The sequence below is a fragment of the Muscardinus avellanarius genome (assembly GCF_963383645.1).
Source record: "Muscardinus avellanarius genome assembly, chromosome: 4".
NCBI lineage: Eukaryota > Metazoa > Chordata > Mammalia > Rodentia > Gliridae > Muscardinus > Muscardinus avellanarius.
Window position 1 is genome coordinate 126,927,743 of NC_137789.1, and position 23,134 is coordinate 126,950,876.

The 23,134-nt window shown below is 45.0% G+C and overlaps 1 protein-coding gene across 1 annotated transcript in view; it reads left to right on the forward strand.

Annotated features, from left to right (window-relative positions):
* Nucleotides 1-1,180: 1,180 nt before the first annotated feature.
* Nucleotides 1,181-23,134, forward strand: part of PDE6C (phosphodiesterase 6C) — a gene marked incomplete at both ends in the record, with an annotated part of 50,228 nt that continues 28,274 nt past the window's right edge. Inside the window, 9 exons of the mRNA XM_080693685.1 lie at nt 1,181-1,660; nt 10,049-10,201; nt 10,304-10,393; nt 10,784-10,924; nt 14,135-14,209; nt 15,332-15,396; nt 15,731-15,797; nt 17,805-17,852; nt 22,889-23,038. Coding sequence (XP_080549811.1) covers nt 1,181-1,660; nt 10,049-10,201; nt 10,304-10,393; nt 10,784-10,924; nt 14,135-14,209; nt 15,332-15,396; nt 15,731-15,797; nt 17,805-17,852; nt 22,889-23,038 — 1,269 coding nt within the window. The remainder of the gene's footprint in view (nt 1,661-10,048; nt 10,202-10,303; nt 10,394-10,783; nt 10,925-14,134; nt 14,210-15,331; nt 15,397-15,730; nt 15,798-17,804; nt 17,853-22,888; nt 23,039-23,134) is intronic.

The window sequence follows — 23,134 nt, forward strand, 5'->3', positions numbered from 1 at the left end:
CCCCGTTAGCCCTACACAGATGGCTTTTTTGTAATCATCTCTCATAATAAGGTTTATTGTTCAATTTGGACCTTGATTAGGCTTGGTTTGTAGGTGGATTTTTTTTGCCTCTTTAGTGATAAGCCCAAGGTTTGTTCCTTTAAAACATTTCCGAGGTCAAGCTTTCTAAAGCAATGGCTATTGAGAGGTGAAGATTTTATAGAAAAAGTAGTTCAGACAACCAGGGCAATCAAAGAGCTGTTTAAAAAGAGACATTAGTATTCGCTTTTATGTTGTGTTGGTGCTAACCCCCCCCCTTTTTTTGTGGGTCTGGGGATGGAACCCAGAGGCATTCAACCTCCGAGCTACAACTCCTGCCCTATTTTTTATTCTTTATTTTGAAACCGGGTCTCACTGAGTTGCAGAGGGCCTAAGAAGCTGAGGTTGTCCGTGAACCACGATCCTCCAGTCTCAAGCCTCCCGAATGCTAGGATTACAAGCGTGTGCCACCACGCCCGGCTTTATTCTTTATTTTGAAAGCGGGTCTCACTGAGTTGCAGAGGGCCTCACTAAGTAGCTGAGGCTGTCCGCGAACTGCGATTCTCCAGGTCTCAGCCTCCCAAATGCTGGGATTATAAGCGTGCGCCACTACGCCAGACATAAACCCTTTTTTATCTCCCCTCAAGATTATAAAGTTGCTGCCTAAAAAATCAAACAAACACTCAAAAGCAGTTCCCATAACTATCACATGAGAACAAATCACATTGTCTATCGATGCAAGTGCGTTACGATTGGGAGACATGTCGATGATTCCTTCTTCCTGTGGACTGCAGCAGCTTAGTTATTTTTCTGGAATAAACACATCAACTTGACATTGCCTGGCTGATCCGAGAAGCTCTGAGGATTCTCTGAAGACTTGGAGGCTAATAGTGCTCAGGGGTTTAGTGTCCTGAAGAATTCTTTAATCCTCTGCTTCCTGAAGCCCAGCATAAGCCAGGGCCTTCTGTCACTTCCCAGAAGTTACAGGCAGTTTGACAGCTCAGCTGAGCAACCCCTCAGCTCCAGCTGTGGGGGTCTGTGAGGGACCACCGAGAGTTTCTGCAGTCCTTTTGACCAGGATGCATTTCCTTCTGGCCACTCTGCCTCAGGGAGCACTCTGAGGGTTTCCTTTCTGAACCACAGCAGCTAAGCAAGTCACGCCATGGGCGAGATTAGCCAAGAATCGGTGGAGAAATACCTGAAGGAGAACCCTGGATTTGCCAAGGACTATTTCAACAAGAAGCTGCGAGTGGAGGCTCTGGGAGAAATCATCAAAGATGGCCTGGCACCGGTGCCGGCCAGCCTGTCGCTCCCCGAGCTGACGCAGGTGGAGGAGGCGGCCCTGTGCCTGGAGCTGCTGCGGTCGGTGCAGGAGGAGGCGGGCAGCGCGGAGCTGGCGGTGCACCATGTCCTGCAGAGGCTGGCTCAGCTGCTGTGGGCTGACCGCTGCAGCATGTTCCTGTGCCGGGCCCGCAACGGCACCCCTGAGGTGGCCTCCAAGCTTCTGGATGTCACTCCAATCTCCAAGTTCGAGGATAACCTGGTGGTCCCTGACAGAGAGGTTGTATTTCCATTGGACATTGGGATTGTGGGTTGGGTTGCTCACACGAAGAAAACCCTTAATGTCCCAGATGTGAAAAAGGTAGGTGGCCTTGTGACAGTGGGGGCCGAGGTCTGGGAAGGGTAAGGGAGGGGCTGATGGGAAAAAAAGATGGCGCTGTCTCTGTGGCATCCATCTGGCTAAAATCTGGAAGGGCGGGCAGTGGGGAAGACGAGTTCCCAGGCCTAGCTATGCCAGATATAGCAAATAAAAATACAAGGCACCCAGTTACACTTAAATTTAGATGAACAATGAAGACTTTTTCAGTAGTATGTCCCATGCATGTTTGACATTTTATCAAAGGCTTCTATCTGTCTGGTGTGTTCTGTGCCCACTTCTCTACTTCCTCCACTGCTCAGGGGATTTTCTTTCTGAACATCACCAGCCAAATGGCACCAGGAGATCAGCCAGCATTTGATGCCCAGCCTAGGGACCTGCTCCTGGACCTCTCACCCACAGCCCGCAGGGACCTGCAGTTCTTTGGGATAATTGACTTGTATTCTCATTCTTCCATCTATAGACCAAATGTGCAAAAAGAAACATAGAAATACTCTTGAAAGTTCAGGTGTTTTGTTTGGATCATGACAATGGGAATTTAGATGAGAATTAGGCACAGTTGATCCGCCTCCCCTCATAAATCTATCCAGAATGAATTCCAGTCATATAAATGGGACATGTGGCTCTCCTGAGGAGCACATGCACACTGCGCTAAACAAGGCATTATTATGCCCTTTATAAAAACAGAGAAATTAACACCTTCTTCTGACCACTGCAATAGTATTCATTTTAGAAAAATTATAAGGTAGTAAACATCCAGAATCCCTTCACTTGGCAACAATCATGAGTTCTGGCCTGGAGTTCCTCCTGGCAGGATGTTGTTACAATTTACTATTAACAAAAGGGGAAAGGTAGATTGTGATGCAACCCAGCTGAATGGGAAGGAGCAGCCCCTCCGGTGTGTGGCCAGGGCAGGAGGATAATCCCCTAGAGGCCCCTGAAACTGATCACAGGAGGAGGCCAGCACAGATCTGGAGAAGCAGCTTATCAAACATTACCAGCACTTGGCAGACAACTGCAGGACGCCCCTCCAGTGCCAGGGATGCTGTGATGGGCTCGCTCAGCATCCTCTGTTCTTTATTTCCCTTTCTTCAGAGGTATAAGTTACAGTTTTCTTGTGAGCCTTCTGTGGCTGCTTCAGGTGACTAAGCAGAGACATGGCATTAAGACAAGTTTCCCTTGACCCCAGCTAGCAGGCTCTGTCCCCGTGCCCTGAGGTTTTCTCTTGGGAATATGATCCTTCACAGTCTCCAGCTGAGCCCATCTCCAAAATCACTAGGACATCAAACTTCAGGAATCTGACAAGCATTTTTTTTCTGAGATTTAATTAATTAATTGTATACATGGATGTCCCTATCACTCTGAATTTGACTCTGATATATGATCTCACAATGCACCAATAAAAGTATATTTACAAGATGTAAAATCCAAAAAAGAAGAAATTGACATTCAATCATTTTTCTAAGCTGTAGTTAATTAATTAATTGTGGTACTGGGGATTGAACCCGGAGGCACTCTACCACTGAACTATATCCCCAGACCTTTTTTTTTTTTTGGTGGTACTGGGGGTAGAACCCAGAGGCTGTCTACCTCCGGGCTATACTCCCAGACCTATTTTATATTTTATTTGGAAACAGGGTCTCACTAAGCTTCTGAAAGCCTCACTAAGTAGCTGAGGCCGGCTTCAAACCCGTGCGATCCTCCTGTCTCAGCCTCCCAAGCGCGGGGATTACAGGCGTGCACCACCACGCCTGGCTAGACCTTTTTATTTTATTTTGAGACAGGCTGTTGCTAAGTTTCCCAGGCTGGCCTTGAACTTGCCATCCTCTTACTTTAGCCTCCCAAGTAGTTTGGATTATAGACATGAGGCCACCAGGCCCAGCTTTTCTGAGACTTTTTAAAAAGGAGAGTATATAAGTAAGTAAAATGATTTTTACTATAATGCTTTAATGAGCTCATTTTTCCACAATGAGGAGAAAATAACAAAATAGAGCTATTTAAAAGACACAGGGGCTGTAATCCCAGCATTTGGGAAGCTGAGACAGGAGGATCATGCACGTTCAAAGCCAACCTCAGTTACTTAGGCCCTTTGCAACTCAGCGAGACCCTGTTTCAAAATAAATAACAAAAATTAGGGCTGGGGGGGGGTGTCACTCAGAGGTAGAATGTCCCTGGATTCCATCCCCAGTACTGAAAAAAAGAAAAAAAGAAGAAAAGAAAGTAAAGAAAAAGAAAAAAAGAAAAAAAAAGACACAGGAACAATGGCCTGTCCTTGACCATGGTGAGTGTTGCTGCATGGACAGGGTCATCCCTGGGGAGTGAAGGGGGTATCTTCCCTTCTCCCCAAAACTGGGGCTGCTCTGTGTGGGATAGAAGAGTGTTGGCAAGACAGAGGCCCTCCTAAGCTCAAAGGGGAGACAAAGGTCACATCTGCTTTCCATTTTTGCCACTTCCAAGTAATATTTTCCTACTAGGGTAGTGCTTTTGAATTGTCAGATTTCTCTCTCTCTCTCTCTCTCTCTCTCTCTCTCTCTCTCTCTCTCTCTCTCTCTCTCTCTCTGTGTGTGTGTGTGTATGTGTGTGTGTGTGTGTGTGTGGTACTAGGAATTGAACCCAGAGGCATTCTATCTCCAAGTGACACCCCAGCCCATTTTATTTTTTGCTTTGAAACAGGGTCTCACTAGGTTGTTGAAAGTCTTGTCACTCAACCTTAATTAAACCTGCAATCCTCGTGTCTCAGCCTCCCAAGTACTGAAATTACAGGTGTGCACCACCATGCCCTGCTCTGTCTGTACTTTAAAATCAAATTGATAACTTTTTTTTTTTTGGTGGTACTGGGGCTCCTCGAAACCCTTCTATGTCCAGGCTACACTCCCAGACCCATTTTTATACTTTTTTATTTGGAAACAGGGTCTCTTAAGCCAGCGCGGCTGGCTTTGAATCTGCGTGATCCTCCTGTCTCCGCCTCCCAAGCGCGGGGATTACAAGCATGTGCCACCACGCCCGGCCAAATTGATAAAGTTAAACAATATCCTGATGTCTGAGATATTTGGCAGGCTGATTACATCAAACTCTTCGGTTGGGGCACAGTCACTGGTATTTTTTAAAAGCTCTCCAGGTGATATGCAGCCAATGTTTTTTTTTTTTTTTTTTTAAAAAAAAGCCTCACTGGTCTATTGGGTGAGCAGACAGAGAAGAAAGAGGAGGAGAAGAACGTCGAATCAACTATGGAATACGGTATAATACCTGGAAGGGGCTCGACAATCTTTGCTCCAACTCTGTTTTATGGTAGATGGAAAGTTGAGGTCAGGGAGTCACATCTCCTCCAGAGTCTACGGTATGTGTGTACTCACGGCTAGAACAGCAGCCTCCGGACTCAGTGGCCAGTGCTCTCTCCCCTCCCCTGCATCACCTCAGTTTCATCATGCTTTAGCCTCAGCAGCAAGAGCTGCAACAAGAGAGGAGGTGGAAGTTAATGTTTTAAATGATTTCTGGTCGGTTTTCTACCTTTCCGGGGCACTTGCCATTTTATAAGGCATCCCCACATTCTTGATTTGGCTGTCGAAGACCTGGTGCAGAAGACAGGGACCGTCATCTGTATTTCCATCTATGGAGCCAAAGCTGCTTAGGCTCAGGTAGGCAGGAGGTGTCAGGTCTGGAGCAATGACTGGGATGTCCAAGTCCTCCCTCTTTCTACCACACTGCTGGCCATGCATGACTTCACTCTGGTTAGCAGTGTGTGCACAGGTGAGGGAAAAGGTTTTGCACATGTAGCTGATGGTGTAGAATCAGCTGCTCCTGACCTCAGGGGTCCATGAACATGGGAACAGGGAAGCCCAGTGGTACAGGCAAAAAGCCCAGTGGTATCAGACAAAACTGGGTGCAGATACAAGCCTAAGGCTCAGTAGCTGTGTGATGGATTGCATTTCCAGCCCTGAGAAATGGAACTAACTAGATGTACAAGTTAAATGTACATAAGGTGCCTGGCTCTTAGTAGATGCTCAATCAGTGAGAGCTGTGAGATGATTATCACGAATCCAGCAGGAGTCTGGGAGCTGGGTATGGATGGCCAAAAAAGGGTCAGTCATTATTGCCTGTTTGAAAACAGGTTAAAGGTGAGGAAACTTAACAACAGGAAACGGAGAAATATTTCTTTTAGTGCTAATTGTTTCTTTTTCTCTTTGGGAAGGCTGTTCATTAACAACAGGGGTTATCCCGAAGCTGACTGTGGCTTAAAAGAAAGCTGTAGAAGGTTGAAGTTTTCAATAATTAACTGGATTCTTAGAGCTCCCCGGCCTCCCCCTCTCTCCTCCTTCTGCCTCTCCTGCCTCCCGATCCCAAAGGTTAATGGTGTTTAATCAAGATTTAACCATACTGCGATCGGGAGGGATCAGGCCTTTGGCTGCTCTAAACAATATTCTCCAGTTGCCTTCAGGAGCTTCTTTCAAAAAAGACCATCAAGAGAATTCAGGAGTCCTAGAAGCACAGGGATCACTCCAGGGAACTTCACTAAGGACTGAGCTCGTGGAAATAAAGAATTAGAAAGCTATACCTCCCCTTACAGTGTAATTTGATGGGTGGTTTCCCCAGGGCTTTCCGATGAGATAATAAGCACATACTACATTTTGAAACTTAGAAGCCACTTTCACAAAATGGCCAGTGGAACTTGAGAACACATCCTTGCATTTGGAATCAAGAATGAAACAGCATCAGGTTTTTTCTTTAACATAAGACAAAAATGATTATTGAAGAAGCTTACAAATCTACTCAGGTATCACAACACTAAATCCAGTTCTTTCATTGAACATCATATATTTAGTAGAACCATTTCATCAATTTTTCTACCAGCTTTTTTAGGTCCCAAATAAAAATAACATGACTCAGCATATGTATATCTTTGCCTTTTTTCATGCTAAAACTTCAAAGCAAAATTTTTTAAGACTATATATTTTCCATGAACATTATCTAATTTCACAACATAATGTAAAAAGCCACTTCAAATCTTGGTCTGGAAATAAGAACAATATAAAAAAAAAAAAAACCACAAGTAATTCTCATTCCCTTCTCCACCAAACTAGACGGTCTGCCTTATTTTAGTTAGATGAAAATTAATCTTATTTGGAAGTTATTTTACTTAAATTATCTAATACATGACCATTATTAAATCTGATTAGTCATTCTAAAAGATTTTTTTAAAATTTCATTAAAGCCAACAAGTAAAATTAAGTTTGAATTATACAGATCTATAATGAGTCACTAATTAACCAAAGATGATTTTTTAAAGTACTCTTAAGGTTCTAAGCTAATAAACTTCAAATTAATTGTGAGAAAAATATATAAAGCAAAATAGTTTGTTGTTTTATTATGCTTCCTTGTTTGTTAATGAAGAAAAAGAGTGATATTTAAAAAAGTAGAAGCCAGGCTAGCAGCCTCTTGTCTTAAATTTAAACAAAAATTACAATAAATAGTTCATTCCTTTGGACACTTGTATTTCACATTTGATAGTTACTTGTGCAACATCCAAACATAAACCTAAGTGAACCATCGAGACAGCCGTGCCCCGGGACAGTAGTGAGAGGCACAAAGATTCTTGCAGATGCATCTTCTGGGCTCCTCTGTCAGTGCGTACCATTAGTATAGAGCACGAGAGGGCGAGTCCAACTGCTGTTCATTCCAAAAGCTGCAACTCATCCAATTAACCAAACCGAGGAAGACTTTACCTTGCAGAATTTCATTCATTTGAGAACCTTTACTTTCATTTGCTGCCATTTCGTTTATTTCTAAATATAAAAGCAGCATATGTTAAGTTAAAGCTTGAGAAGTGACAACGTAGAGTCATGGCACCAGGTTTTGAAGCTGCGGAGTTAAATGTGTTTTGGAAAGAAATGCCCCTGGACCCCAGCCTGGGGTGTGTGTCTCTGGCATTTCATAATTTTTTTTTTTTTAGTGCACAGGCCTGCTGTGTAAGTGAAGGTGACCACAATCTATAATTGACAAAAGGGCAGAGAGAAAACAGAATGCAAGCTGACCCTCCCCCGGCAAGCAGTAGATTAAGAGAAAGACTCTAAAGAAGACTGGAGACATCCTGGCCCGAGGGTAAGGATGCTCCATGAAGCAGAGAGAAGTAGAAGGTAAAGTGGTCAGGAAAGAAATGGGGCTATAAATGGCATGGGGCAGGGTGCTGGCCCTCGGAGGAAGGGTGTTCCCAGGAATGGGAGTGTTATATCCTCTGAGGGCATCTGACTCCATTAGTGACCAGGACTGCTTAGAGAAACTAGAACTAGAAGCCGTAGTAATGGCAGAAGAGAATTACATCCATGCAGGCGCTCCCCAAAAGCCCAGTGTTTCTCTTTCCAGGATTTATTGAGCATCTTGTATGCTTCCGACACTTTTGAGCTCTCAATCCACACTCCGTGATTCTATCTGCACATCATGGACTCTAGGTAGTATCGTCACCCACTTTTCAGATTAGAAAACAAGAACGCAGAGAAAAAGTAATGGCCAGAATCACACAGCTCGTAAACTGAGACCTGGTTTTAGCCAGAGAAGTCTGACTCCAGAAGCCCCTCCTTCCTTAGCTGTTGCCTCTCAAAGAAATAGTTGGTTTGGGTGTTTCCCTTTGGGAGGAGAATACGAGAGAATTGAGGTAAAGGGCTTCATCTGACTCTACCAGCATTGCCCATTTGTTTTGTGAATGATCAGATCCATTTCTAGGAATCCTTCCCAGAAGTGATTGATCCTTGGGTTCAACATTAGAATCAGCAGCAGCACATAGAAGTTCAGATCCCTGTGGAATAGAGACTCTGCTTCGGGAGATCAGCACCCAAGGGTCTGTGGTGAGGTCCTGGACTCTGACCTCTTTGCTGGGGATTCTGAGGCACAGCTCAGACCTCCTCCTCTGAGTTCAGGCCCTACTTCTACGGGCCAAACGATCCTCGTCCCCTGAAAATCACACACAAGTGGGCTCTCACATTTTTCCCGAAACTGAACAGAATCCAGCCCCAACCACATAGGAGAATGGAAGTAGTACAATTTATGAAAGGAACATCACGTTAACTTTGACAAATGACTCTTAGAGTCAGGCTGGAAGCTCAGTGCTAACTGAAAAAGACTCAACTCCAAAGGAAAGAAACTCAGAACTCAGGGAGGGCTGGGTCTACATCCATCGGGAATGGACCGTCTCTGAGGTTATAGCCAGTCCCGTCACTGTCTTCCCCGGCCCTCTTCTCAACCCTCCCTTGGTATAGTGGCCCAAGCTCATCACTCAGTGCCCGCCACAGCCAGGCTGTCAGAATCACCTCTGGCATAGCTTATGGGAGGCTTATATCTGGGAAGATCTCTTTCCTCTCTCCCAAAGAAAGAAATTTTAAAAATTAATGGAAAAAAATTAGCTTGCTAGAACATTGCATACCTGGTAAATATCAGAGGCTGGCAACAAGGTGGTCTCACATGGGGTCGGTGGAAGTATGGATTTTAAGCTTTCATAGAAGTAATCTGCATAAATGAAAACTGCATATAACCTGCTGATTGAGCAAAAGGATTTTTTTTTAACTTTGAGAACCCACCATGTAAAAACAAAAGCAAGAATGATTGGTGCAGTATTGGTTGTAGTGAAGAAAACTAAAGAGACAGAATCAGTAGAAGATGGTCACATGAACCACAGAGCATCCGTTTTGTGTGCACGGTGCAAGAATATAAGAGGCAAGCATACATCCATACGTATTAGTCTGGAGGGAAGTCCACAAGACATTGTTAAGTGATGCAACTATCTTCTCAAACCAAAAAAGGAAACATAACTTAAAATAGAAAAGAAAAGAAAACAAAACTTTGTCCAAGCACAGAGAAAGACATAGACACACGAAGCAACTGACACTGATTTCCCCAAGCAGATGAGACTGGAAAGAGTTTAGGAGGCTGACTTTTTCTTTACATTGCGATGTAGGGAGCGACTGATGCCGAGTGTGCATGTTTCTTCTGTAACCAGAGAGCGATGTCCGGGATCCAACTTGCACTTCTCCCCATACACGCCTTCTGTCTGCTGCCACCTGTGCCTTCTCCTCATTTCCTCTTTGAGCCCCACTTTTCTCCAGGTCACAACATCACCACTTGCCTCCGGGCCCAACCTCAGCCCAACTTAGATGAGCCACGGCTCAGGCAGAAATTGAAGTCGCCCTTTTGAAATGGGGGATTTCGTTCTGTGCAGCTCTAGTAATGTGTTGAGTGACAGGTGTGTGGGAATGTCAGTTTGCGATCTCTGGGTGGGTGGGGGTGGAGGTAGTTACCTGTCAGTACCATCTATTTTGGGGAGAATGTCTTAGATCTACTGCTTTATAACTCTGTGCCCTTTTTCAAACATACACATATGTTTTTCAGAACAGTCATTTTTCTGACTTCATGGACAAGCAAAGTGGGTATGTCACTAGGAACCTGCTGGCAGCCCCAGTCGTGATGGGCAAGGAGGTCCTTGCTGTGATTATGGCACTGAACAAGGCAAATGCACCTGAGTTTTCCAAACAGGACGAAGAGGTGAGGTGCGCCCCAGCAGCCTCTCAGAGGGGCAGAAGAGGTTTGTTGGATGCCCAAAAGAAAGGCGTCACTGCCATATTTGCTCTTCTTTGCCACCTTTAGGTCTTTTCCAAATACCTCACTTTCGTTTCTGTCATCCTGAAGCTTCATCATACCAACTACCTGTACACCGTCGAATCCCGAAGAAGCCAGGTAAAGGGAAGGTGACTTTGTTACTCCATTCTGACTTGTTCCAAAAGCCACCCAGAGGCAGCAGCCCAGATCCCTCCTCTCCCTCGCAGGGGCCTAAGCCACATAGAGCAGATCCTCAAAAGCCCAAGTGTCCCCATCCCCAACCCTCTTTTCCTATATACAACTGGTGGGGCTTTCCCAGCCCACATCCCGGGTGGCTTTTGTTTCCCCGTCCAGCAGATGACAATGATAATTACGGCACCTACTTCATAGGGTTGTTGTAACTATTAGATGGTCCTGAGGACTCACATGACATTCCTAGCAGTTGCTGGGTCACAGTAAAGCTATTCATTTGAAATTCAAAGAGATATATGCTATTGTGCTCTGTTTTCTTTTAATGCCCACTTGCAGATTCTTATGTGGTCAGCCAATAAAGTGTTTGAAGAGCTCACGGATGTTGAGCGACAGTTTCACAAAGCGCTGTACACAGTGAGAACGTATCTCAACTGCGAGCGGTACTCCATCGGACTGCTGGACATGACCAAGGAGAAGGTCCTCGCTGCTCCATACATCTCATCTCACCCACGAGCATCTTTAAAAATACATACCACATGAAACGGGATCCGTTGAGAAATGGAAACACTATGCAAATGATCAGTCATGATAGGGCACGAGAACCAAGCCGACAGGGAATGGTACCGAGGTCCAAAGTGTGCATCTGGGAGCAAAGACGATGTAGGCTTTAGTTTTGGCTCTTCCACTCCCAGCTATATGTATCTTCAGCAAGACTTTTTTCTTTTTAAAAATTAATTGCCCTTAATTTTTAGATCCGTTTTAAGTTTGTGGAAAATTGAGCAGAAAGCATAGAGTTCCCATAAACACTTTCCCCACCACTACTGTTAACATCTTTGTGTGTGGTGGAGAGGGGTACTGGGGATTGAACCCAGGGGCATTCCATCTCTGAGCTACATGTTCTGCCCTATTTTTTTTTTTTAATTTTGGAAAAGGGTCTTGCTAATTTGCTGGGGATGGCCTTGAACCCGAGATCATTCTGTCTCAGCCTCTCAAGTACTAGGATTACAGGTGTGCACCACCATGCCAGCTTCTTTCTTTTTGGTACTAGGGATTGAACTTTTTAGGACAGGAACAGTAGTGCACCCCTGTATTCTAAACCTTCAATGGTCTGAGGGTCTGAGATGAGAGTGCTAGGCTCTGTGCCAGCAGCGCTCAGATGACACAATGGAAGAGGCACCTGAGACCTTAAGTTTGGTCTCAAAGAGTCGAGGAGATGGCAGAAAGCCAACTCCCCGAACAAAACTCAGCTCTTCCTTTTACTTCATGCTTACAAGGTTATGATCAGGTCGTCAAGTTCTTGGTTGTCTCTAGCTGTAGAAGTGGAGCATCATGTTAGAGATGTTTCGGAAGGTAAATTTTTGTCTGGCAGTTTTGCAAGGGCCTCAGAGATCCCTGCCTGCAGCTTTCTCCTTAGGGCATAGCAAGCCCAAACAATTACAGAGCAGAATGCAGCAGCTTAGATAGCAGAGATGCATGGAGGTCACAGTCTTCAGTTCCCTCAGAAAAGACAGGCTTCTGCCACAGTAAGCAAGAAGCTCATAAATCCTTTAACCAATACTTTTTAGCCTTAGAAGAGTTTCCCACACAAGGATTGCTTGAGCTCAGCAGTTCAAGACCAGCCTGGACAAGATAGTGAAATACTGTTCTTTGAATATTTAGAACACAGGTCTTTTTATTGAATATGTGTTTTGCAAATATTTTCTCCCCTTGTAATAATAATTTATTGGTGAAACAATCAGTAACCTAGCAAGATCCTGTTTCAAAATAAAAAGTAACAAAATAGGGCTGGGGATGAAACCCAGGGGCACTCAACCTCCAACTTACAGCCCCAGTACTTTCTATTTTTTATTTGGAAACAGAGTCTAGCTAAGTTGCTGAGTAACTCAGTGAACTGCTGAGGCTGTCCTTGAGCCTGTGATCTTTCTATCTAAGCCTCACAAGTACAGGGATTATAGGCATGCGTCACCAAGCCTGGCTTCACCTAGGTTTTCTATGTCGTATTCTAAAAATTTTAGTTTTGTTTTTTACATTTGGGCCAATAATTCATTTTGAGATTTTTATGAAAGGTATTGGGTTTGAGTTAGATTCTTTTTTGTTGTTTATTTTTTTAAAGTGTGTATGCCCAGTTGCTCCAATACAATTTGCTGAAAAGACTAGCCTTTCTCCTTGGTCTTTGCTCTTTTGTTAAAGATCAGTTGATCCTATCTGTGTAGTTCTATTTCTGGGCTGTCCAATCTCTTCCACTGATCTGTTTGTCCATTCTTTAGCCAATACCAAACCATTGTGATTATTATTGCTTTATGCTAAGTCTGGAAGCCAGGTAGTGTCAGTTCTCTGAATTTTTTCTTCTTTTCAGAAATCTTTTAACACCCTCCCCCAATTTTTGGTTTCTTACTTGAAAATACGAGATCATCTCTTTATTTGTTGTGAAGATTTGATATATGTTTATAATTTATATATATATATATATATTCATCAATATAACATCTACTACACAATAGGTACATAATCAATGATATCATTACTATTTTGAAATTTTGTATTCTGAAAATTTTTTAATTATTCTAAAGTAGGAATGATGAAATTTTAATATTATTCACAATGTGATATTCTTTCCTTTTCTTAATTATGTGGGAGGTCTGATAGTTCAATATGGCGAATACTGTATCCATTCTTTTTCTTACTATCTTTGTGACTGGTAGTTATTTTTCCAGAGTAATTGCTCTAAGGGGACTAAAGTAGGGCCATCCGGAGAGCTGGGTCCTGATCCTGACTTTGAGACTTTCTAGCTGAGCACATTGATCAGGATGCTTTCTGCAAGAAACACGAGACCCCGCTTAAAGTATGTTTAACAAAATGATGACTAGAAGTCCCACGGTAGGGCTGTTCTAGGGCCGGCTGATTCAGAGCACCGTGTAGTCGTTGTAGTCCTAGCATTTTTTTTCTTTCTTTCTGGCAAGGACTTTGCCACCTGTGGCATGGTGTGAAGCCTCTTCTAATGGGGCAAGAAGGTTTGTTGCAGCCCAAAGCATGGCACATAGATGGGACAAAACTGAGGGCCATTTCCTACAAACGTCACGCTCATCACCCTTCATCCAAGGAGCACCTTTCTCCAGTAGCCCCACAGCAAGCTCTTCCCCTTCTTCTCAGGCCAAAGCTGGGCCACCTACCCGCCCTCAGACAGATCCAGGCAATTCATATAGGCCACATTTGGGTTGGCCAGGCCCACCCTCCCTGGACAAATCCCCACATGATATGCAAATCAGATCAGGTTCTGCTAGCAAGAAGAGGGGAGAGTGGATGTCAGGCATGTCAACTGATACTGCTGGCTGCTCGGAGCCACCTTGGCCAGTCGTTTTAACCTACACTCAATTTAGTTATCCATAAAAGAGCTTCTATATGTTGAGTACTTTGAACTACATGGTAGGTGTTTGGTATGTGTTATCCACTTAATCCTCACAACAACCCTCTAGTATAAATTCTATTGCTGATCCCCATTTGCCAATTAAAAAAAAAAAGGTAAGCTCCTTATCCACAGTCACAAGTTCATGGCAGTATATGGAGAATGACAGTTCTCTTCAGGTCAAAAGTTCCAGAACTACATAGATTAATATAAATTATACAAACACAAAAATCAGAAATCACAGGACAGTCTGTTTAATAATTTTGAAATATAATTGCTTCCAGGAATTCTACGACGAATGGCCAGTGAAACTTGGAGAAGTCGAGCCTTATAAAGGTCCAAAGACACCGGATGGCAGGGTAAAGGCAGCCTCGTCCTTGGTGTGGTCTGCATGGGATCGGGTGCTCAGCTCCAAGGCTGCAGTGTGTGGAGCAAAGAGCCTTCGCCTGGGGAGTCCTGGGTTTTCATCCTATAACTTCTCACAGGACCCTAAGGTGTAGAAAGGGCACTGGACGAGGAGTGCGAGAACCAAGTCCCAGCTCTGCTCCCGACAGCTGGGTTTACTCATTGTTTAACCTTAACATTTCCTTTTCCATAAAGCCAGGCTTAGGAGAACAGAGAGTCTCAACAGGGAGGGATACATCAGAGTCACCTGTACAGCCTTTTGTACACGTGTAATACACCGGGAACTGAACCCAGAGCTTTACACATGCTCAGCAAGTGCTCCACCTCTGAGCCACATCCCCAGCCCTCCTGCACAACGTTTAAGAAGTGCCAGTGTCCTTCTGAGCTAGGGTGCGATCTCCTCTACAGTGAAGGATTGGGTTGCATTTAATTTTGCCTGGATACAGGCTTCTTGGGAGCAGGAACCACATTTACTTATCCACCACTATATTCCAAGCTCCTAGGAAAAAGAACTTCATGGGATGGAATGTGTTCAGGTCTCAGTTTCTCCATCTGCCCCATGAAGTAGAGAGACTAGCGCCCAAGTTCTTTCCAACTTTAACATGGAATCCACAGAACCCCGTTTCTAAGGCACCTGCTCAGATGAAGCTCAGATGGTGTTGGCAGGGGCTGTGTGCTTACCATACGAAAGACAATTGATCACAGCTGAGAAATTATGTGATTCGCTCCAGTGAAGTTATTATTGGTGTTTCTGGGAAACTAAAGGGGATCAGCTAAAAGTAGAAACAGATCGGCTGGTGATTTGGTAGTCAAAGATTCCCCGCCAGAGCTGGATAAATTCAACTTCTTAAAAATAAAATTTAGTTCAACATTAATGCCTATAATCGGTCATTTCTGTTCTTATTGGAAGCTTGTCATTGGGTATGAGTAATTTAGTAATTTATGTTATGCAGAAAGAAAGTGACTGGGAAAGCAGGTACTATTTATAAGAGTTTTAAGGTATGAGTTGTTCTTCAGTGAGAAGTGTTTCCTTTGGGTAATAATGTTATGCTTATAACTTCCTTCTTCTCTCTTAGGAAATCATCTTTTATAAAATCATCGATTACATTTTACATGGAAAAGAAGAGATCAAAGTCATCCCGTGAGTACTGTCATTAAAAAGGTCTCAGGATGGCCCATGCTTGTAATTCCAGCACTTGGGAGGCTGAGACAGGAGGATTGTAGATTCACAGATCAGCTAGTTAGTGAGGCTATCTGCAACCTAGTGAGACACTGTTTCAAAATAAAGAATAAAAAATAGGGTTAGGAGTATAGCTCAGAGGTAGAATGCTCCTGGGAAATTCGGAAGTAGAAAGTAGAATCTTCAAATCTTCAGTACAGGGTGGGGGGGATAGTCGCAGAGTTGCCATTTTATTTTTTGTACACAATAAACTTTTCCATGTAGCAATGATTTTCTTTCTTCTAATTTTTCCAAGGACACCTCCTGCAGACCACTGGACACTCATTAGTGGGTTGCCAACATATGTTGCTGAAAATGGATTTGTAAGTTACCGGACAGAATCAGTTTCTCAATTCTATCTCATGAAACCTTCATTAGCTAAGAAATACACACAAGTGCCAAAGCAGTAATGTACTGGGTAAGGGTGAGATGTTCGTTTCCTTTGGCATGAGACGCAAGAAAAAGAGTCTTGACAGCTAAATATTTGTAGGTTAACCGGAGATGTTGAAATGCTGTCAGAAAACAATTATTCAACATGAGAAAGATCCGCCCATCCCTCAATTTCTTATTCTATAGTCACATGGACTTGGGGCTTCCTTTCAAAGCCACCGGCTATGATGCATGCTAGGTTTAATTCTATCTCAGGTATCTTGGTCATTTTTTGTTGTTGTCACATGAGAAACAGACAGACAGACAGACAGCTGGGGTATGGGACTTCTGAATAGTGAGTCGGGCCTCTCAGATCTTGACCCAACTGTACATGTTCTTTTCATGTTGGCCTGTAACACATACTGCTGATAGGGAGGCCAAAAGAGAGGAAGAAGCTGCTCTTTGCCTCTTTAAGCCCCACCTGAAGGATGCTCAGCCCATCAAACAATGTGGCACCCTCAAGTCACATTAGGAAATTAATGGATGGCACAAAAGATTCCTTAAATTCTTAGATTATAAATGCTCATAAAAACTTTAAAAGAATCTCACATTATCTTTTTTAAGAGTAGCACGAAAGTAGTCCACGTGGTCAGACTACTCTTATAAAACACTTGCTTGGGGTTAATGGGGCACTAGGATTTGGTGGGGCAGTGAAGGGTCCCCTCAGACCTACACCCAAGATTTTCAGGAATTTTGTGAACAAGTTGTTAAACTGCTGGCAGCTTGAAATCCCCATGGTGAGAGAATTTATACCAGGAAAATAGGCAACAGGTATAAACCAGGGCTTCCCCATCCCCAGCCAGGGGGAAAGATTCTACCAGCACCTCTCTGAAGATTGCAGTTCTAACTTTGTCCCCATACTTTGAGCAAATTACTTAATCTTTCTGGACTTCCATTTTTCTCATCTTTAAAAGTTTAGAGAAGATTAAACTTATTCATTAGCATCCCTTCCAGCCTTAAAATGCTATGATTTTAAGTAGCTAATATAACTTTGATGGGAAGAAAGATATAGTCTAAGATTCTTATATGACCAGGCATGGTGTAGCACCCCTGTAATCCCAGCCCTCGGGAAGATGAAACAGGAGGATTGCAGGTTTGAGGCCAGCCTCAGCAATTTAACAAGACCCTCAGTAACTTCTCAACTGTTTCAAGATAAAAATAAAAAGGAAGTCGGGCATGGCAGCGCACACACGTAATCCCAGTACGTGGGAGGCTGAGACAGGAAGGTTTGAAAGTTTACGGCCAGCCTCAGCCGCTTAGTGAGGCCCTTCGCAACTCTGTGAGAACCTGTTTCCAAATAAAACATAAAATAGGGCTGGGGGTGTAGCTTGGATGTAGAATAACCATGGGTTCAATAATTTCAATTACCCAGAATAGAATGCTCTCTTGTTCTTAATGAATTTGAGCAGTAGTCTCTGAATTCTTGTGATTAAAATGATATCACAGTGAACCTTTTCTTGGGTACAACTAAAGGGATGCCTGGCTCTCACCATCCTGCTCCCCTAGGTCCCATTTTAGAAAAAAATAAATAAAAGGAGGGGGTGGAGCAATCTCAGCATCTGTGTCCCACAGAATGGCCTTCCAGTCCTGCTGTCTCCTCCCCTGTGCCTGACTAGCTAGGTGCTTTGGACTTGAGGCTTCCTGGGAAGCTGGGGAGCTGGGAAGGCGTAGGGAGAGTGTTCAACGTCACCCAGGGCCTCGGTTAGGAGAAGACAACCTAACTGTAATGAGGTGTTGGCAAGTACAGCCTGGCGATGCCCGGTGAGGACCATCTGCCTGCCAGCCATCAAGAGCTGTGGGAGACACCTCACTGCTGACGCACCCCTGATTCTCCTTGGTGGGTAAAAATGGCTCCAGCAAATGCTGTTTGGGAAGGACTCTTGTCTCCTCTTGCTTTGTAGATATGCAACATGCTGAATGCCCCTGCAGACGAATACTTCACATTTCAGGTGAGTGCATCCTCGGCCAGGCCTCGGGCCTCAGAGCTGGGGTGGGAGGTGAAGCGCTCCCCTTCGCTCTGTCCCCAGAATCTGCCTCATGCTCAGTGTGGCCAGCAGGTGCGCACAGGGCCTGTGTCCCACCCGCTTGGCTGGGCCAGTGACTACTGAGTAGCAGATTCTTCAGTGAGGGCAGATGGGGCTGAAGAGAAGGATAGGGAGGGGTGGGCCCTGGCACGCTTCTATTATCCCCTACTCCTGGTCCTCTAGGGGCAACAACAGAGCCTAGCACATCACTGCTGCTTAGTGAACATCGATGGCCCCAGCCCAGCCCAGCCCTGTGAGTAGCTTTCTCTGCAGTCCTTCCCTACGGCTTATTGCAACTATAAACAACAAAGGAAAATGTTCTTATTGGCCCTCTGGATTTTATCCTTCTTCCCCAACAGGCAGAGACTCACTTCTGGGAGAATCTACCTTCACTTACCACAGACCGGCCCCCGAACCAGACCGCCACTCCTCCCCACCATCACTGCTGTTGTAGTTTCTGTCTGTTCCCCCTAAAATTAGTGCATTGACAATGTATTCCCCAAATTTATATAGCAATGGTACTTGTCAGTGGGGCCTTTGGGAGGTCATTAGGAAGGGTGAGGTCAGGAGGATGGGCCCACGATGGCACTGGTGGCTTTATAAAGAGAGGAAGAGAGGCCTGAGCTGGCATCTCCTGTGCTCTCCCCATGTGATGCTCTGGCCAAGCTGTGAGGCGGCAGGAAGGCCACCAGGCAATGGACGGTGCATGCTCTTGGACTTCCTGGCCTCCTGAGCTACGAGAGATAGGCATTTCATGTCTTGTGGCATTCTGTTACATCAGCAGAACATGGACTAAGACTTACTTCTTGGACTTGGCTACGGGATTTGGGGCTCATTCTTCTTTCCAACTTCATCTAGCACAATGAAAGGCCCACATGTCATTTCTACCATCTGCAGTCACCCAGTACCCTCTCACCCACCTGGCTTCCCTCTCTACCTGTCATCACCCCCTGCCCTCCCCTGATCGGGAAGGTGAGCTGGCCTTTGCCTCGGCAGCCTCTTCTTCCTGCCCACCATCACTTCACTGTTACTTCTCTGTCCTTTATTTAATAAGCATCCAGTCAGCACCTTAATCCCAGTCACTAGAGAGGGGCATTGCTGCTGCTGCTGCTGGTATGTGTGTGTGTGTGTGTGTGTTTTCTTGCTTCTCTGTCTCTGTCATGTGTCTCCCCCCCCAACACACACACCTCCAGCTATGCCTGGAAAGAAAAGCCAGTCTCCCTGCAGGGAATGGTACATCTCCAGCAGCAAGCTGCAGCAGGCCTTGGGGCCAGCACACACTTGCTTGGCCACAGGGAAGCTTTCCTCGGATCCCCCGCCTGTCCCTCTGCTTACTGACACGGAGACACACAAGCACCATATGGTTGCCTTGGTGCCTGCTCCTTCCTCTCGCAGCCAGAGCCTACTTGTGACCATGCTGTGCCCAGTCCTGACTCTATTTTTATGGCAAGGGGTGCCAGGTTAGAACACACAGGCAGGAAAGGGGCTCAGCGATTTCCTGAAGCGTCTGAACCCAGAGCGGTCTGTCTGAGCTGTCTGGGGATAGAGCCAGCCCCGGAGATGCTGCCGTCTGAGGTTCCTGGGTTACTTTCTCTCCTGCCACACTGAGCAGTCACCGGAGAGGCAGCCTCTGGTCACCCCGAGAGGAGGCTCAGGACCTCTCTGGGCCTCAGGAGTCCCTGTGATGGGATAAGCCTCCAGCCCAAGGAGATTTCCCAGTTCTCTAGGAAACAGCATGGTGCCCACGACAGGGTGCAGCCGCCAGGGCTGCTGTCCAGGGCAGCCAGTGACCGAGTGTGATGGGAATATGCAGGCAGGCGGGTCCTGGGAGGCAACTAGAGTGCTCATGCTGACAGGTGGCCTTGGCCTTCGGGCTGCCCTAGAGCCAGCTGTGCTCTAAGGCGCTTCCAGCTGCCCTGCAGCCTCCCCTTTGCGCTTAGCTGGTCAGCTTGGTGTCCGGCTCTCTCCCACCCCTCAGGTTCCCTCCCCTCCCACTCCCCAGAGCAGAGCCAGGACTGGCTAATGCTCCCCCAGACCACCGCCCTCACGCTCCACCTCCTCTGTCTGCTCATACCTACCCGGATTCCCTCTACTCCCTCTTTGCACCTGAGAGGTCTGATAGCAAAGCCAGGGATTTGAAATGCACTATTATCAGAGCAAACCTGCAGAGGCAGTGGTTCTCAAACTGGGTTCCTCGGAGGCACAATGTCTTAGTTTCCTACAGCTGCTGAAACAAATGGCCACTTAGTAGCTCCAAACAATGCACCTAAGTCTTAGCTCACAGTTCTAGAGGTTAGAATTCCAAAATGGGTCATATTGGGCTAACATCAAAGTATTGGCCAGACTGCGTCCCTCTCCGGAGTCTCTAGGGGACAGCCTGTCTCCTTCTTCTCTCCAGCTCCAAGAGGCTGCGGGGTTCCTTGGCCTGTGGCCCCTTCTGTCTTTAAAGCCAGCGTTTGTATCACTCTGACCTTGCTCTGTCACCACATCTCTTTCTCTGATCCTGACTCTCTTCACTAACATGTAAGGATCCTTGTAATTGCAATTGGTCCACCTAGAAAATCTGCGATGCTTTTTCTATCACTAGATTGGCTGATTGTCAGCCTTGGTTCCATCTCCCACTTCCATTCCTCTTTTCCACGCAAGGTTCATATTCATAGGTTTTAGGCATTTGGATGTAGAGGTCCCCAGTAAAACACACACACACACACACACACACACACACACACACACACACACACACACGGAAAAAAAGAAAAAGAAAAAGACTAAGGAATCCTTTCTTTAACATCAATTAAAGTGATCCCAATTCAGAATTTAAAAAAAAGGAATTCTCAGTTTTCAATTTTTCTTAAACTTGAGTTTCTTTTATCATTTTGCTATTGAAAGCTGTAAGTAATAGCAAAGTGCATGACTATGAACAGGTAGCAAGTAAATACTCACTAAAACATCGAGAAACAGCCAGTAAAACCTATTTTGGAACCTTCAAAAATGTACATGGGTGCTTAGGGTTGTGACGTTATTTTGCGCTCATATATTTTCTGTTGATGACTTTGTCCCCAGTCCATATGATGGTATATGTATGTAAATATTTTTCAGTTTTCAAACACTGGACTGCATTTTTTCCCCTGAAGTTTTATCATTAGAACCCAGAAACTGAAGTTTGGTTTGTCTGTTTTCTAATCCAAGTCTAAAGACTATGAATGAGTGATAAATTATTTATGCTACGTATTTACATCATGTACCACCATTCATATGCTGGTTATATTTTCTGTGAAGTTTAGTAGGTTGCGCAATAGTTCCTGCCCTTTGGTAAGTTTAGTAGATAGCCACAGAGACCAAAATCAACAGTTCTGAAGCGTTCAGAAAATATCCAGATGCTAAATTGTATGATCCAGATAATAAGTGCTATTGGAAAGCTGAACCAGAAAAGTCAGAGAAAGCTTCCTGGGAGAGGCAAGACAACATGGGCCTCTAGCACGTCTAAACAAGACACAGGAGGCGCAGAGAACTGCCAGCCGGGTGTGTTGGGTGCTTGACTCCTTTGCCTCAGCTACACACTGTACAGGTGACACCGTGGTTCTCAAACTAGAGAGGACATCGGAATTACCCGGGGACATATTTAAGAGGCATGCCCAGAAACTACAAACTCCCAAATTCCAAATAATCTGTTGCATATGGTTCCTGAACCGCACTGTGAGAAACACTCCAGAATTCTCAAATTTTGGCAGATCCTTCCCACTAGGCTGTAAGCATCTGTGGTGGTGGTGGTGGGGGGTAGGGCCTGTGATTTATTCACCTTTGTAAATCCCAACAACTAGCCCAGTTCTTGGCCCATTAGAGGGGCATGACAGATGTTTGCTAAACTCAATGTACCATAAGACAAAAAAAACCATCTTGGTGGATTCATCAGGAAAACAGAAATCATGTTAGGTATTTCAGTGGAGAGAATTTAATAAAAGAAATTAGCAGCAGGGTGTGGTGGTGTACACCTGTAATTCCAGCTACTTGGGAGGCGGAGGCAGGAGGATCACAAGTTTGAGGCCAGCCTCAGCAGCTTAGACCCTGTTTCAAAATGAAATACTGATACTAATACTGCTACTAATGATGATGATAATAATGTTTGGGGATATAGCTCAGTGGTAGAGCACTTCTGGGTTCAGTCTCCAGGAAAGAAAAGAAAAGAAGGAAATAAAAGAAAAGTAGAAAGGAAAAGGAAAGAAGAAGGAAGGGAGATAGAGGCTTGAGGTCTGGGCTGAATTCCCAGTTCAAAAAAAAAAAAACAAAAACAGTTTGTTTTTAGCTGAACAGGTATTGCAGGACAGAAAAGGTAAAAAGGGACAGTGAGGTGACACACGGGTAAGAAGCTCTTCCCATCCCTAGGAGTGGAGACCAAAGGAAAAGGATAGGGTTGTAGAGCAGACACTTGACTCTAGTTCTGGTCCAGCCGATGGCTGTTCTAGAGCACTTACAATAGCCGTACAATCCGAGCCATGCTCTGACACCAAGCAGGAATTGCACATGTTACGAGGTTTACTTAAAGATAAACTAAGTGTTGGGTGGTGGGTGGTGGTTTTCATGGGGTGACTCAGGGGAACCAGGAGGTGATAGAATCGTTTTGTATCTTGAATGGTGGTTGAAAATCTACACATGGAATAAATTTGGGTAGAACTGAAACCACACACACATGCAGAAATGAGTCCATGTGTACCTGGGGAGATGCAGATAAACCATGTGGGCTGTACGCTACAGGCACCGAGTCCAAACTCCGCAAGTTGCCACCACTGGCAGAAACTGGATGAGGGTCCATGGGCCGGCTCTCTCTCTCTCTCTCTCTCTCTCTCTCTCTCTCTCTCTCTCTCTCTCTCTCTCCATTTTTTGCAACACCCTGTATATCTACAACTCTTTCAAATTAAAAAGTAAAATAATAATAATAACCTAAGTTCCCTTATTTTTTCTAGAAAGGACCTGTAGATGAAACCGGTTGGGTGATTAAAAATGTCTTGTCCCTACCTATCGTCAACAAGAAAGAGGACATTGTGGGGGTGGCTACGTTTTACAACAGGAAGGACGGCAAGGCCTTCGATGAGCAGGATGAGCACCTCACTGAGGTAGGGGCGGGCAGTCATGGCGTGGTGAAATTCATGAATCTGAGGTGTTGTGAGTCTAGGATGATTTTTTTTTTTTTTTTGGTGGTACTGGGGGAT